This window comes from Lactuca saligna, chromosome 7 (genome assembly GCF_052625555.1).
Source record: "Lactuca saligna cultivar CGN05327 chromosome 7, ASM5262555v1, whole genome shotgun sequence".
NCBI lineage: Eukaryota > Viridiplantae > Streptophyta > Magnoliopsida > Asterales > Asteraceae > Lactuca > Lactuca saligna.
The window spans coordinates 15,641,857-15,659,701 of record NC_136423.1 but is presented as its reverse complement, the minus strand read 5'-3'; the positions used below and the strand labels follow the sequence as shown (position 1 = coordinate 15,659,701).

General features: G+C 31.7%; 2 protein-coding genes across 2 annotated transcripts; both read right to left on the bottom strand.

The window, feature by feature from the left end:
• Nucleotides 1-10,851: 10,851 nt before the first annotated feature.
• Nucleotides 10,852-13,093, bottom strand: LOC145006037 (cytochrome P450 716B1-like). The gene is made up of 4 exons (XM_078965128.1): nt 12,596-13,093; nt 11,760-12,207; nt 11,353-11,540; nt 10,852-11,251 (listed from the first exon to the last, which is right to left on the bottom strand). The coding sequence occupies exons 1-4, from the start codon at nt 13,091-13,093 to the stop codon at nt 10,946-10,948; spliced, it is 1,440 nt and encodes a 479-aa protein (XP_078821254.1). The 3' UTR covers nt 10,852-10,945.
• Nucleotides 13,094-14,251: 1,158 nt separating this feature from the next.
• Nucleotides 14,252-16,248, bottom strand: LOC145005750 (cytochrome P450 716B1-like). Its single transcript, XM_078964858.1, has 4 exons — nt 15,738-16,248; nt 15,142-15,589; nt 14,728-14,915; nt 14,252-14,632 (listed from the first exon to the last, which is right to left on the bottom strand). Exons 1-4 carry the CDS (start codon nt 16,242-16,244, stop codon nt 14,333-14,335), a joined length of 1,443 nt encoding a protein of 480 aa, XP_078820984.1. The 5' UTR covers nt 16,245-16,248; the 3' UTR covers nt 14,252-14,332.
• Nucleotides 16,249-17,845: the final 1,597 nt, after the last annotated feature.

Below are 17,845 nucleotides of genomic sequence, written 5' to 3'. Positions count from 1 at the left end.
GAATATGTTTTTGCAAGAGCATAAACATTCTTGAGAAATAATACTATATTCTTGAAGAATAAACACTAATTCCAAGTGCAAAACATAATAACAAAAATTTTATTTGTAGCTATGTAGTACCACAAAAGTTCTATGCAACTAAATAAATTTGAAGAATACAATATATAATTTATTGTTCTACTACAATCATCAACTACTGTCTAAATCTTTTTATACAACTATAAGAATTTAATAATTCTTGAAGAATAATTAATCATCGCAAGCCACCACCATCAAGCTACTGTTCATCGTTGTCGAGTAGCAAAAAATGAGATTAAAACATTAAATTTTATAATTCAACCACATAATATTAAAAAATTGAAAAATAATTTGAAGATAATTCATAATACAATTACAACCATACAACATAATTAGTTACGTGAATTGAGAAAATCAATTCTCAAATTTGAAACTCAATTCTTCGTTTAATGTAATATATATTATTCCAAATGAATTAAGAACCACGAAACTCTAATTAGTTGAAATTGAAACCTAAATTCTCATAACAAGAAATGGATGAATGATAATTTATATATTTTTTATTGTTATTACATAAATCAAAGTATATGGACTGTGATGAATTGAATGAAATAACGTTGAATTATAGGGAAAGCAATTGGATGTGTAGAGAGACATTTTGCAATTTAATTTTTCCCAGTTAGATTTGCTTATTTAAATGGTGTTGTTAAAGTTTCTTTTATATCATAAAATGTCAATGACGTTAAAGTTTCTTTTATATCATAAAATGTCAATGACATCGGATTGAAAGATGAAATCATATGGACAGACAAACGAGATGATCAATGAAAATAAAATGGAGGCTGATGATCCTGATATAGGGTTAACGTGAAAAAGAGATTAATAAGGATTAATTCTTAAAACGGTGGATTTGAAATCAAATATACTAGATTATAGCTCGCGTTAAACGCGGGAAATACATAAAAAAAAACATATAATCGTTTATAGATATTGTATAATGATTATTAAAAAAATATATGGTTATTGGTATTATTAAAATATGTAGAAAATACATTGAAAACGATAAATATATATAATCATTGAAAGATCTCTTTGTAGACATCATTTTTTTGTTTTATTAGTTGAACGATTTTCCTCGTCTTATATAGTTATAATATTTATATATTTATAAGCATTTTAATTAGACGTTCATTGCATAATAATGTTAACTAATTTAAACATATATTGACAATCAATATACCGTTTTTTCTATTGCATTAAATATTAACAACTATTTCATTTATTCAAATAAAGTTATGTAATATAATTTATAAAATGTTAAATGTTATATAGATTTAATTTTAGTATATCATCAATGGATATTCTTTTCTAAATCATGATTGGTTTATTTTAAATTGATTATAAATATAAATGCTAGCTTTTATGTTTGTTCTTATTTATTTAGTGTTCGTAAAAATTTTGCATTAGTTTTGGCGCAACTTTGAATAATTTTAGTATATTAATTTAATTTGATATATCTGTCAATTATATGAAATATCAAATAATCACATTTCATTACTATTGTGATAATTTAGTTTATATATTGTATTTTCAGTAATCTTAACGCTCTTATTTTTTCTAATAACCGTAACGCTTTTACTAAATGTACTATTTACAAATCTCCTAATATCTTATAATTTTAATCTTACTTTATAATTTTTCATAACTATGTTATTTTCAAGATTGACTGCTTTAATAGTGTTTTTTTTAGTGTATTCACTTTTATATTTCATTGTACAACATCATCGTTTGTATGTATTATGAAATTTCACTTTCAAAGTGTTTAATGTTTACACCTTGATATTAATTTTTTTAATAAACTCATGTAATAATTATGGAATATATATCTCATTTTAATTAACATTCACTTCCTTTATTATATCAAATTCCTCATTAAATGGATATACTTTTGGAAAATAATAATTATAATAGGGCAGCATTATCTAAAACGTAAATGTTTGATATACTTTTGGAGAAAAAAAATCAGGATCATTAAAAAAAATTATATAAAGAAAATACAAATTTAAATTTGTTGAAATTATGGATGAAATTACTCACGAAAATTTATTTTGGAAGGAGTTGTATTCTGTAAGGTATAATAATATTACAAAATTTGAAATATCTATATTTGTTGTGTAAATTAATAAATTTTATTGTTACTATACGAAGATAAAAAAGTAGGTTGATATGATATATAAAAACATAATAATTTCAATGATATTTTAAAATCATGCCAAAATTAACCGGATTCTTATGACATAAAAATTAAAAAAAAAAATCATAATCATCTCTAATATATAAAAGTAAAATTTTCGTAATTAATGTCACTTCCCAGGATAGTTAATTTTTGTTTTGTTAAAGGTACCTAATACCTTTTCATGTTTATTTGAAAAGTTTCAGAAAAATAGTTAACTGATTTCATGTAATTTGTGACAAAGAAAATCGAAATATATGAATACATACGTTTGATATAGGAGCAAAAAATGATCGAAAAAAATATAAAAAACGAAAGAAGGTACTGACCTTCTAACACACAAGAGCGAATGTTGATAGCAGAAAATGATGATGGAAGTTATAAGCAATATTAACGATGTTGTATGAGAATGTTTGAAAAAAAGAAACGATTGAAAATAAATGTGAGTCGCGGATTCAATGATGAATCGTATATGTATGTGATGATTTGAATATGATTTTTCGGTATAAATGATTTCCTAATAAAAAAAAAGATTTTATATTACTGGTTTACTAATATAAATGGATTTATATTAATGGTTGATATTAAGGCCTTATTTGAAATGATTTATTAGTAATATATTTTTAAAATTGATCATATTAAAATCTTCATAACTGAAAATTCAAGATGTAAAATATGGAAAGTTTTTATTGGAATTAAATACATTCCATTTCAACGAATGTAAGTTATTGATTGATGATTGAAAATCATTTATTGGAATTAAATACATTCCATGTGGGGAAGATGATGTCAGCAATTTGATCTAAGGGTGGAAAAAATAAGATTGAAATACAATCAATGGTCCAAATTATTTAAGATGATGTCATAAAGTTTCTCTTTTAGTAATATTTAAGATTAATTATGTTTCCAAATTTATAGTGATTTAAATTTTATAGTAATTAATTTAATTAATCAAATTACTATAATGTCATTTTAAAATGATTGAACGATATTTAATCATACATTCACACATTACTTATAGATTATATATATATATATATATATATATATATATATATATATATATATATATATATATAATTTTATGTACATAATAATAAAAACATTACTAGTTTAGATGGCTATGAGATGTTCCCTCGATCGTTTTCTTTCCGACTAATTCGAGTTCGAATCGTATACCAATATATTTCTTCTTCTTTTTATAATTTTTTTTAACTCCAGTTGGTCTTGTCTTTTTTCACTCAGGCCTCCTGGTTTTTTACTATCGCCAATTGTCTATATGTGTGGTTTGATCTCTCCTTTGTTTGCTACGTGGCACGATGCACATAGTATTACATGATACATGCAACCCTAACTCCTATATACATATGTCTCTCTTTATCTCTCTAAATATCTATTTTTTATAAAGAAATTTTGGTGAGAGATCAAACCCTAATACGTATATATGTATCTCTATAGGCAAAGGGTATGACCAGAATCAATTTCCATTCAATTATTATATCTCGAGTTACAAACCCGTTTTTAAGAAGGTATATGCCTGCTGCCTTGTGATGATACAATTCATGGAATTACATTAATGGTCCCTAAAATCTTATTTTGTTAAACTATGATTCCCCATATCTTATTTTGTTTTTGCTTGTAGTTTCTGAGTTTACAAACTTACCCCCTTAAGTCTCCACATACATGATTGGGTCATTTAAATCAAGTTCATTGACAATTTTTTTAATACTGATTTGCTTCATTTAACTATAAACTTATTTTGTAAATCTTAATTAAACCTTGGCACTTGATTTAAATATAAACTAGGGTGATATTAACCCCTTGGGTTTTGTGGGGGGCGTAATCTATAAATTTTGTATTAGGTAGTGACCATTTTTATAACTTTTTTAAACATATGGACCAGTCTTGTGTAAAAAATATACGCATAGACCTTTTCTGTAAAATTTATGTACAATTTTTATAATTTATTTTCTATATAGGGACCGAACCTACCAATATATGAAAATCTTTAACATATGGACCTTTTTGTAAAAAAAATACATATGGATATTTTTAGTAAATTATAAGGACCGTTTTTGCACTATATTTCTATGTAGGGACCAAACCTTACTTTTTTGTGATTATAAAGGGGCATTTATGTAAATTTTTAAACATATGCACCATTCATATACATATAATTCTTCACATGGACTTATTCTACATTACAAGGGTCGTTCTTGTAATATATTTCCTATGTAGGAACCAAACATGTCAAACATACAGGCACTCCAATATACAAAATGTAAAAGGGTGGAAATGTTAATATTCAAATTTGAGTGGGTAAAATTAACATTTCACAAAGAAAATGAATGTAAAGTGGCATTTGATACATGGTGGGAAGTGCATACATACAAAAGTGTAGAGACCAAATCTGTCAACAAAAGAAAATATTATGGACAAAATTTGAAATAAGAAAGTTTTTTTTAGCCAAAGTTTAAAATAACAAACTTGCCAAAGTCTAAAACTTTAAAACAATATTTTATGCCAAAATCTAAAATAAGAAATAAGGAATTTTTGTGGTCAAAATCTAAAACCATAAAACTATACTATTCATAAACCAATTTGTTTTAATATATATAAAACATCTAACCTGGATTCATGGGTGATACAACTTTATACTTCATGTGGCTACCATAGTCTTAAAAGTCTTACTTAGAGTTCACAATCATGAATGATACGACTTTATACTTCATGTGGCTACCATAGTCTTAAAGTCTTACTTAGAGTTCACAATGTCAAAAAAAATAGATTAGTAATGATATCTATTGAGAACGATATATAAGAAAGTATTGATTATAAAGAGTTTATGAAAAACTTTATTTTTAATAATGTTAGGATATCCTTGATATTTATGTAACTATATATTATATATTGTATTATTATTCATTTATTTTTATTGTTTTTATAACATTTATTTAATTATCGTAGTATTAACAAATTTTGCTTATATATAAAATAAGACAAAATTGTAAAAATTATCGATATGGTTGTTAAAATTATGTGGTTTTGATCCAAAAAAGTTTACTGGTGTATTATTGGTCCAATTTTGAATACCTTGTGTGATTTTAGTCCATATGGTTGGTATTTTTCGTGATTTTTGTGACAACCCGAAATTTCCATTCTGTACAAACATTATCAAGTCAATAGAAGTGAGAATAGTCGCAGTAAATTTTCAGACTTTTCCGTATAAGTTTGAGTATTTCAGGATTTACACTTAAGGAGATATCAGGAGAGTCGATGCATTAGGGTTTTGTGCAACTCTGTTATTCCAAAACTCTATTATATTAAAGTTCATTGCGTGAATAAAAATATTATCTGCCAAAAATCCCAGGACTATATATATGAATCTTAGAAATATTATTTCATTATTTCCAATTACAACTAGAGAAAAGTCATTTTCTCTCTCACGGATCTTCAGGTTTTCATTCCAAATCGTGAGTACCTCTCTCTAGTATTGTATAGCCGTTTAAGTGCTTAATAACATAGAAATCATAACAAAACCGCAAGATTTGAGAGTTTACCGCCCAAGAACACCTTGGGGAGTAAACTCTTTTATAAGGGTAAAATGATGCCTAGTCCTTTCCCCTTGATATGTAACTATCTTAGGCTTGTATGTTAGGGCTTATAAGGCTAGAAATCACCCATGAACACCAAGAGTAAGGTGTTCACGGCCTAAGAAGTTCTCGGACCGTGAACTCCAAACTCAAGGGCCAAAGAGTGCCTTAATCACTCCTAAAGCCTTGGAACAATAGCCTTGACTTACTCCTAGTTATTTAGGGACATTAAATCATCAAATGCCCATCCCAAAGAGAGATTACAGCCGTAATCTCTTATGGTTTTGGTCCTTGGGTTGTGAACATCAAAAGGGGGTACCAAAGTGTGCCTAAGGCCTTCATTAGCCTTAGAAAATTATCTAAAACCTATCCTAGATGAGTATGGGACTTGAAAACATAAAACACCCCCTTTCCATATGAGTTTACGACAGTAAACTTAAAAGGAATTGGCCTTGGGGCCGTAAACTCCTCAAAGGAGTGTATAAGTGCCCTAAACCCTTCCAAGAATTAATCCACCAAGTAAGAATGCTTCTAGGGATCATTTAGAACTTCAAAACACCAAATGAAATTAAGCTTAGGAGTTCGTGGCCGTAAACTCAAGGGTTTACGACCGTAAACTCCTTGTGTGAGGTTTATTGAAGAGTAAACTCATGTATGTGGTCCTTTGGAACCCTAAACTCACTAGCCAAGTCCTACAACAACTTATATGTAATCCTTAGGGCTAATAACACTTGTTATAAGTGTTTAACATGTTCTAGGAGGTCTAAACAATTTCAATTAGTAGTTAAATCTAATTAGGTACACATATGTGTGATTATATGCTAACTAGGATCATAGCGTGTGTTCAAGACTTCACTTGACACCTAGCAATCCTACATCTCCAGTACATCCGTACCACTCACTACAGGTGAGTTCATACCCCTTAATCAATGTTTTAAATGTTTTATGGGGGGGGGGGGGGAATACAAGTCAAATGCTTATAGTTATTACATCAATCACATGTGATTAATAACTACAAAACCAGTGATTTCCTTATTGTTCAAATTGTTTATCAAACTGTTTTACAAGTTCTTATACTTATTAAATACATTTGCTTAAACTACTATTTTACTTATTATCAATTGCATGTCTATGTATGTATAGTTATATAAGAAATGTTTAAAGGACTTAGGAAGGCTATCCACCCTATTTCCTTTTCGCGCTTGAGATGTGGTCTGGTGGGATATCGGGTACCCGTCCGAAGGTCGTTTAAATGTTAGTTATATATAATGTGTACATATATAGTCATAAAAGGTCCTTCCAGTTCATTCGGTACCCTTGGGTAGCAAGGGTATACTTCCATGTTCATACGTACCAGTACATCGCTAGTAAGTTACCATAGGGGTAGCACGAGAGGATACTATTATTACTAGAACAATGAAACATACAATGAGTCAGTTCATTCATGAGTCAATACTTGCTAAATAGAGAGAGAACACTCATTACAGCTAGTACAGACACTACATTACTATACATGCTAGATAGAGAGAGAACACACATTACAGCTAGCATACACAGAACATTACAATACATTACCATACTATTACATAGATATGTTTACATGATTACGCTTACATGAGTACGTTTACATAGATACGTTTACATGAGTGCGTTTACATATACGATAATAGGACAAACATCATTAGGTGCTATAGCATAGAACGAGTTCAGGATCTAACTATACCGATGAATCATAACGCATTGTGATAGTTATATCGGGTATACATGGTCATAGTAATGTGGATGTTCACGGCGTGCAAATATGCAACAGTCGTGTAAAGGTCCCAAAATCCCTTTTACCCGGGGGGGGGGGGGGGCGTCTAGCCTGGGATGTAGCCATCACATTAGGCCTTATCCCTCAAATAAGGCAATAGAAGTACAAAGGTAGTCACTTATTACAAATACTACAGTACTTATAAGAATTACCCTAGACTTAAGGTAATTAGTACGGTTGTAGTACGACATTAACCATAGTACTATCTCATTTTTCCCATTAACATCCACTTCGTGAATATTCACACGATGCACTGTAATGTAGAATCTATATTTTTGGTTAATGATAGTCCGAATTGGGGAAAACACACACTCTACCAAGAGACATACACACAGACACTAAATGCCTTGGTAGAAGGCTACAGTTAGTAGGAAACATAGGGTTTTCTAGGAAAGTTCAAACATTATACAAAACATTGTACAAAACATCTTACATAAACATTTTACAAACGTTTTCATACAAACACAGACATTAATATACTTATGATCTCACCAGCATTAAGCTGATACTCGCTTTCAAAATAACTTGTATTCTCAGGTCACCACTAGACAGAGGTACGGGTGCCAGGCTTTTGAGAAGATGGAGTTCATTCAAGACTCGTCTTTTATTTTGATATGTATAATTTTTGGTGTCTATAACTTTGACAGATCACACATGTATGAAATTATATTATTAATGCAATGGATGATGTTGTTGCTTGTTTACTATTATTCATTGTTTGTGATACTGTACATGACGTACCAGAATGTTTCCGCCATTCATGGTTTTGGGGTGTGACAATTTTGGTCAATTCCCAACTTATATTGACGAATTTGCCATTAGATAAATCTTTTTTTAATTCCTTTTTAATTAATTTTTATTTATTTTAATTAAAAATCCAAAACTAATCATACCCACCCCACGCCTTCACCTTCTAACCACCACCCCTTACGCCTTACTCTTAGAGAATTTTATCCCATCTCTCTCTCTCTCTCTCTCTCTCTCCCGGACCACCACCATCGCATGACTACCACTGTCGCTGCCGGACACCACCACTTGCCGGACACTAGCACATGCTAGACAGCACCACCTAGGCACCACCACTTGTCATGGAAGAAAAGCGTAGCGACGCCATCAGAAAAATGGGATCTACCATGGAAAGCTGAAAAAACAGGATTTACCAAGGTATAAACCCCACCAACATCATCACCTACCCAAACCTCCTTCATCGGCGTTGCCCGTCATCTTTCAGCGATGAGGATTTATGACTGCCACCACCACCATCTTCATCGTTTTTAGATTTTCTAGCATTGGCATCCTTTTGATTTTCTAAAACCCTAGCACTGCCACGTTTCTCATATGGATGAAGGTTTTGGTTCAGGCTCTGGCTAGGGTTTTCCATAGGGATGGTGATGGTACATAATGATGATATCATCAAAGATTGTTGAAACCCTAGCGACGTTATTCCGGTGGAGATTGTTGAAGCCGTAGTGGTGGCGTAGACAAAGGTAAAGATGACGATGGAGAACAACTAAGGTTTATGTTCATCTGATTTAGATATACGACAACGGTGGTCTCGTGATGTTTGGGAAAGAGGTCGACAACTTCGGCGATGCAGGGCGGCAGATAGACATATAATTTCAGATGGGTGGTGGAGGCTTTGATTCCATTAACCTTGAAGAAGATAGGTTGAGATATGTGTTGTAAAGGAGAGAAAGGACGGTGAGATTGCGTTAAATTTTAAAATGTCTTTAAAATATTAAAGTATTGTAAGAATTAAAAAAATGGAAAAAATTAATTATAAGGGTATAAAAGTAATTTCATGCGTATAGGGACCAAAATCACTAAAAAGATCTAAAATTTGACCACTAATGCACAATCAAAAATTTTTGGATCAAAACCATATAATTTTAACAACCATAATAACTATTTTTGCAATTTTGATATAAAATAATATATATTTAGGAACTCATTTTTATTTTTCATATATGGATCTCAAAATCCACAGGACGCCGTTGTACACACCCTCCCTTCGATTCTTCCACCCATCACAAGAATATTATTTAAAAAACTAAATGTTCAAGAGATGTCATGTCATGCTTGTTCACAATCACTATACAAGTTCATCGTGAATACCCAAAAGAGAGCTCATTTGCAACATCCTGCCATTACCAGGTAAAGAATGATTTCTGTAAATATTCAATTTCAAAAAACTCAAAATCATAAGCATTCGATTCTTCAAAATTCATCCCAACATAGAAAACACCAAATAATCATTCATTCCATGAATCAAACCCCAAATAATCGCATATCGCATGATAATCATAGATAATGTTCTAAAATGCACGTCAGAGCGGTGCAAAGGTGCACACTAAAGTGGCTCAGCCGCCACAAAAATACCCTTGATGTCATTTTTAGGTGTGATGCACGTCATAGCTTGTCTAGGTGTGCCATGACACAAGTTTTTTTAAGGTATTTTTTTTTTCAGTTGGGATGGAATTGTTGATTTTTTTTATTTTTTTTTTAATTATTATTTTTTTGTTTTTTTTATAATGTATTGATATAACACTTCTAAAACCTTGATATTTTTATATAAATATATAATTATATAATTTTTTTTATGTTACCGTTTTTATTTAGTATATAAAATAACTTACTAATTCGCAATATATTTTTAAAGCAAAATATGACATGGTCTCAATACTTGATTACGTTTTTACGTGCTTTGCATATTAGTCTTTTAAGCAGGGCCGATTCTATGTAGAGGTTTTTTAAGCTAGGGCTTAGGGCCCCCAATTCTAAGGGGGTCCATATTTTCCAAAATCCAAAAATTTAGCCCATTAAAAAATCCAATCCAGTAAGCACAAAATAAATGAAGCGAAAGAATAAATCAACGATCGTTGCATTCATGAAACTGAAATGACATTGTATTCTTCTACCGATTCTATTTTCTGCAACATATTCATCTCATTTGTTTTTTATTTCTAAGTATAGTAAAAGCTAAAGAACCCCAAATTTTTGGCTTGGTTAGAACCCTTAAAATGCTTGAGCCACCCATGCTTTTAAGGACACATTTTGTCATTTTACATCTTCACCATTTTTTATATTTGCCATTTTTAATATTTGTAATGCTATATTTTCTACATTAAAATATCAACAAATGAGTTCATGGATTCGCAAATATCGCAAGTTTTGATGGAAAAACATTTTGAGGTATATATGACTATATATGGTTTTGGACAAATGCATTTTGTCTTGGGAAACTATTAGCCCAAATCTTGCCTACGATGATGCTTTGGATGACATAAATTATGCTTTTATGGGTTTGATCCGCACGAACAATCCTTGATCGAATTCTGGCATTGGGTTTCTCTTAAATGATTCGGCTTTCTTGACAAGTTCCCAAGTAAACCTTGTCACCAAGCGATGCGTCATAGCTAAAATTTCCATTTTTGCAAGTTCAATACCAGGACACATCCTTGGCCCTGCTCCAAACGGCACAAAACTGAAAGGTGGTGGTTGTGGTGCATGCTTCTCAAAACGCTTTGGATCAAACATGGTCGGGTCTTCGAAAATGTCATTGTTCATGTGTGTCATGGATTGAGATATCAACACCTGGAAAAGAACTCATGCAAGATCACATAAGGGTTTATGCTACTATGATATATATATTTTGTATCTAAGTGCTTATTAATTGATTACTCATTGTGACATACTTGCCATCCTTTAGGAATTATAAATCCTCCGTACTCAATATCTTGCATAGTTCGTCGGAAGTTCAAATTCACGGGAGGGTTTATCCTCAACATCTCGGATGCAACTCTCCACGTGTACTTCATCTTTGTAAGATCTTCCCATGTCAAAGCTTCCCCATGGGCTTTATTCTTGGCAATCTCTTCTTGTTCTACAAATTCAATCATATGAATAAATTAAAATCTCTTCTTTATTCTTGGCAATCTCTTCTTATTCTTGACATATTGGTGTTTAATTAGATCTTCGATCCATACTGACCAATATATATGATTGTAAGTAGTTAATGCATGCATGGTTCTATGACAAAAATACATGCATCATAACATACTTTTGCAATGATAACAATAGAAACGAAGATAAGATGCGTTACCATGAACTAAAGTTGAGTAAATAGATTCGTTGTTAGCCAAAAGTCTAACTAAACACGTAAGGAGGGCTGACGTTGTATCATATCCTGCAGCCATCACGAGGATGATGTTGTCAGTGATCTCCTTATCAGATGTCGTTGTTGAGCCATCCTCATTTCGCATGCAAAGCAACTTAGTGATGAGATCTTTATGGTGATTAGCTTGATGTTTTTGTTCTTCAAGTGCTTCCCTTTTCTCACGAATAAGATCTAAAATTATTGGTACTAGTTTCCTTCTTGCTAAAATCCCACGATTGAATTGAGTGAATGGCAAATTGATTGGAATTGCTAGCACACCTTCGATCATGTGTTTGAAATGTGGTAGGATCTTATCTCTTTTAGGCCCTCTTTCGATCCCAAAGAGAAGTGAGCAAATTACATTGAAGGTTAAGGTCTTTATCAGGGGTTGCACCTACAACGTTGTAGAAACAAACAATGTTAATCTTGTACACTCGTAACATTTAAAAGTGAAGTAAAATCAAAACTTAGGGAGTGGTATGCTCCTAAACTCGTTTTCTAAAGACAATCTTATCAATGTCCTCTGATCAAAATTGTCGTTCAAATTTTGAATCTTTTGCAATATTTATAATCACCGAGAACTCCTAATTAACAATCAATATGTTAATTACTAATATTTCATAAACGTTATCAATTGAAAAATATAAAAAGTTTCATGGGATTCATATATAAATCATAATTTAATAATGAAAAATCAATATATTTAATATGGGCTTTAAGTAAACACTAGAATAAACTCATATTTTAAATCTGACATTTAGGAAGAAGTAAATATAATCTACCTGAATCTCATGTTTACCATGCCAATGTGTTTGAAGGTGGTGTTGGATTTCTTCATCTACTTTTGCAACATATTGCTTCAACACTTCAAGCTTCAAAAACGAAGTAAGTGCAGCTCTTACTCGTTTATGATCATTCCCGATTAACTCGCTTAAATTTTTCGAACCGATGATTCGACTCATTGATGGTGGTTGTGTGTTGGTGAGTATGCTCCCATCAAAAGTGTAGACGAACTTATTTGCAATTGGACCATGTAAAACAACTGTCGGGTATCCAAAAAGACTGGCTTTCCAAATAGGCCCGTGTTTTGTTATTCCTTCTTGAAACCATTTATCGACCTTATCAGCTTTCAATGCCTTCAAAAGGTCGAGGCTTTGCCCTATTAGTGGTAGTCCCAAAGAACCAGGTGGGAGTCGATCTGGATATTTCTTACCTCGAAAAAGAACAAAAATGGAAAATAAAAATAATAACAATGGTATTAAAAAAATCTCTAACTCCATTGTTACAACACAAGCTCGTTTGAGAGATTTCTTTGTGTTTGTGTTTGTGTTTGCATATGTATTATATAGATAAACTCATGGTGTTCAAATGTGATTGTCCTTTCCTGTGTTTGGCATCAATGAAAAAAGATTCTTGGGAATGAGCTAATTTTGTTTTGATTATAAACGCATATTTAAGACATATTACAATTTTAAATGCATGACGATCGAAATAGATAATTGACTTTGTGCGTTATTTATTTATTTATTTTTCGTTTTTGATTCACCAAATAGTCAAATAAATGAGAGGAGGGTTGAGGGACGGCTAAGGTGGTAGTGTCAACGGATATCGGTTTTGGTCATCATCAAGATCAAAATGGTGTATATGCAAATTGGAGGACTTTTTTTATTGAACGGAGAGGTCTCATGGAGTTCTTGGCTGGGAATTTTTCAAGAATTGATTAAAGGGGAGAAAGTAATATTTGGGTGACGATCCAAAGTGTGCATTCAAGGTGTATTCTCAATCAAGACTAAGGAGAGGAATAAATTTCAGAATCCAATCGAACCAGTGGTGAGGGTGCGACTTTTGTTGTCCTCGGAAAATCTTCATATTCAAATTCAGGTATCAGATGCAATCAAATTCGTTTGCTTTTGTTCAGTTGTTCTGTTTGGGTGATTTTTTTTTTAATTGAAAATGGTCCATCCACAAAGAAATCTTCTTTGAGGTGGTGTCTTGAAGGAACGCTCACAAGGTGTTCGATAAAAGTCTTCATTGAGATTACATTATTCTTAAGGTTCAAGAACACAGGTGTTGATGCATTCTTTGAAGTGGGTGTGTAATAATGGAAGTTGTTTGGTGAAAGGCAGCATTGATCTTGATTGGTTTTTATCACATGGAAGATTGTTCCTCAAGTGAAGATTGAGAAGTTTGTGGGGAAGAATAGTTTTAGTCCATGACAAATCAAGATGCAAACATTTTTAAAACAACAAGGTGTATGGTTTCCAATTGTTAGGGAGATGTATGCAAGTGTTGATGAGGTCAAGTTTAAGCAACAAGAAGAAAATGCATATTCTATGATTTTGTTACTGCGTTCAAGGGAGGAGGTTTTTCCAATCTTTATCAATAAGCTTTTAATACCATTTTCTAGATTAAAAGATTATCAAATAAGTTCATGGATTCACAAATATCTCAAGATTTAATGGAATAAGAACATTTTGAGATCATTTAAGACTATATGTAGGTTTTGATAAATGTTGTTGTTACACGGGTGTGATCCTAACGAACAATCCTTGATCGAATTCTGGCATTGGATTTCTCTTGAACGATTCATCTTTCTTAATAAGCTCCCAAGTAAACTGTGTCACCAATCGATGCATCATGACTAAAGTTTCCATTTTTGCAAGCTCAATACCAGGACACATTCTTGGCCCTCCTCCAAAAGGCACAAAACTAAAAGGTGGTGGTTGTGGTGTATGCTTCTCAAAACGTGTTGGATCAAACATGGTTGGGTTTTCAAAAATGTCATTGTTCATGTGTGTCATTGACGAAGACAACACCACCTGAAAAAACACACAAAATCAAATAAGTGTTTATGCTATACTATGATATTATGTATATAAGTCGTTATTGGTTAATTATCATCTATGTGACATACTTGCCATCCTTTAGGAATTATAAATCCTCCATACTCGATATCTTGTGTAGCTCGCCGAAAGCTTAAAATCACTGGAGAGTTTATCCTCAGCATCTCGGATGCAACTCTCCATGTGTATTTCATCTTGCTAAGGTCTTCCCATGTCAAAGCTTCCCCTGGTGCTTTACTCTTGGCAATTTCTTCTTGCTCTACAATTTCAATTATGTAAACTCAATTTATTAAACAAATTGCAATGTATGTGATGGGGATGTTTTGTCTATTGGTTGTCACGACATGGATGCATACACAATATGCTTATAAGTAGGGTAAATGTCACGAGTGTCCAACTAGCATGAATGAATTTATGACAAAAATGCATGCATCTTAAAATGTTTTTGAAAAGATTACTATATAAGCGAAGATAAGATGCCTTACCACAAACTATAGTTGAGTAAACAGATTCGTTGTTAGCTAAAAGTCTAACCAAAAATGTAAGGAGGATTGAGGTTGTATCATATCCTGCAATCATCACGAGGATGATGTTGTCAATGATCTCCTCATCAGACATCGTTGTTGAGCCATCATCACTACGAATACTAAGCAACGAAGTGATGAGATCTTTATGAGGATTAGCTTGTTGTTTTTGTTCCTCAAGTGCTTCCCTTTTCTCACGTATAAGATCTATCAACATAGGTACTAGGTTCTTTCTTGCTAAAATCCCACGATTGAATTGAGTGAATGGCAAATTGATTGGAATTGCTAGTATACCTTCGATCATGTCTTGGAAATGTGGTAGGAGTTTGTCTCTTCTAGGCCCTCTTTCGATCCCAAATAGAAGTGAGCAAATTACATTGAAGGTCAAGGTCTTTATCAACGGTTGCACCTACAACGTTTTAGAAACAAATAATGTTAATCATCTACCTTCGTCAGATTGAAATCCAAAGTGAAAAATGAATATTTTATAAGGGACTTTTACGTGTGTTTTGGAACGAATATGTATTGAATAGACTAGAGAGGATTATATTATCTACCTGAATCTCATGGTTACCATGCCAATGCATTTGAAGATGATGTTGGATTTCTTCATCTACTTTCACAACATATTGTTTCAACACTTCTAGCTTTAGAAACAACCCAATGGCTGCCCTGACTCGTTTATGATCATGGCCGGCCAACTCGAATAAATTTTTAGAACCCAAGATTCTACTAATTGATGGTGGTTGTGAGTTGGTGAGTATGTTCGCATCACAAGTGTAGATGAACTTATTTGCAGTTGGACCATGTAAAACAACTGTCGGGTATCCAAACAAACTGGCTTTCCAAATAGGCCCGTGTTTCGTTATTCCTTCTTGAAACCATTTATCGACCTTATCGGCTTTCAGTGCCTTCAAAAGGTCTAAACTTTGCCCTATCACGGGTAGTCCCAAAGAACCGGGTGGGAGTCGATCTTGATATTTCTTACCTCGAAAAAGAAGAAAAATGGAAAATAAAAATAACAGCAACAACAACAAGAACGTTATGAAAATCTTTAATTCCATTGCTAGAAACTTAGGTTGGTTTGAGAGAGTCCTTTTGTGTATGTATATATATAAAATCAGATGTGATTGTCCTTTTCTGTGTTTGGCATCATTGAAAGAGATTCTTTGGACCATAAAACATTGAGTTAATTTTCTTTTTGAGCCATATAATGTTTTATTGTTAATTTTTTAACACCTAACAAATGTTTACATGTTAAGACGATGATGCATGACTTAGGTTGACTTGTTATTGTTTTTTCATTATTTTATTGTCTAGTTAATCAATGTTTTAATCCTGATTATAAAATGTTTATCGTTAAAATGATAATTTAATTCTTCTAACATAATTATTTAAAAAAAAAATTGAACATGTAAATACATTGTTGATGACTCTAACTCACCGACTTTTTATGTTTTTGTTTAAGTGTCTGATTGACAGAAATAAATTAGTTTATTGTAAATTTGCAACTTAGCATTTGGTTTTATTACAAAAATAATTTATCATAATTTATATGTTAGCTTTTTCATAAGTTTGATTGAGACAGCATAACCTTTTTCAAACATCTAAAACTATTGTTTGATTCATTAATTAAGTATTTTTGAATGTGTATAAATATGTATAAATACCTTAATTTATTAACATAGTAATAAGTAATATTACTGCGATAATAATAATATACTTTATAGGTAATAATGACATTAATAATAATAACAATATATTATATATTATTAGTAATAAATAAATTATTAAGATGATGTTCTCAAGATGAGTTGTTTTTATTACAATATAAAATATTTAATGGCGTAGGCAAGGTTAAATTACTACAATGAAAATACACAAAATAAAAATATTGATGTCATAGACAAAGTGAAGCTACTACAATCCAAAGAAGGTTTGGACATTGTTTTATTTGCTTGTCTGTCGTCTTTGGTTTCATCTACACCATATACAGGTGTGTAATGAATAACCATTATGAGCATAAATTAATAGCAATTTAAAATTAGGATAAGTAAATGAAAACTAGTGGTTAATTTATATATATATGATTGTGATTATAACTTCCAAAACTGATGTTTAGTTTATTATCTTTATATATGTGAAAGCCGATTACAAGACTGGTTCTCGACAAGACAAAACTAATGTTTAGTTTATTTTCTATTACTTGGTGTAATTTCCAATGACGGACATTTCTCATTAAACACGTATATATAGTTTTCAAATACAAGGCTTGAATAATAATAGATACAATGGGCCGGATACATAACCCAAAATACATAACACTAATAATATTGCTAACATCCCCCAAGTTTGAATGTGTGTTGAAGAATGAATGTTTAAACTCGACCGAAATTTAAGGAATAGAGGCGTAGGAAGACCGTTGGTAAAGATGTCAGCGTACTTAGATGAGGATGGAACATGAAGAACGCAAATATATCTGGTAGCCACACGATCATGAACAAAGTGAATATCAATCTCAATGTGTTTCGTACGGTGATGTTGAACTGGGCTGCTAGTCATATAAACAACACTGACATTATCATAATAAACAATAGTGACCTTATTCAGGGGATGAGGAAGTTCCTGAAAAAGATTTCAGATCCAAGAAGTTTCCGCAACAACA

What these genes read in the sequence shown, in the direction of transcription:
- LOC145005750 (XM_078964858.1), bottom strand. Translation starts at nt 16,244, where the DNA reads ATGGAATTAAAGATTTTCATAACGTTCTTGTTGTTGTTGCTGTTATTT. An exon ending in ATGGTAACCATGAGATTCAG is followed by an intron (nt 15,590 to 15,737) that starts GTAGATAATATA and finishes AAAACGTTGTAG; the next exon opens with GTGCAACCGTTGATAAAGAC. An exon ending in TAATTCCTAAAGGATGGCAA is followed by an intron (nt 14,633 to 14,727) that starts GTATGTCACATA and finishes GTGTTTTTTCAG; the next exon opens with GTGGTGTTGTCTTCGTCAAT.
- LOC145006037 (XM_078965128.1), bottom strand. Translation starts at nt 13,093, where the DNA reads ATGGAGTTAGAGATTTTTTTAATACCATTGTTATTATTTTTATTTTCC. An exon ending in ATGGTAAACATGAGATTCAG is followed by an intron (nt 12,208 to 12,595) that starts GTAGATTATATT and finishes ACAACGTTGTAG; the next exon opens with GTGCAACCCCTGATAAAGAC. An exon ending in TTACTCAACTTTAGTTCATG is followed by an intron (nt 11,541 to 11,759) that starts GTAACGCATCTT and finishes TTGAATTTGTAG; the next exon opens with AACAAGAAGAGATTGCCAAG.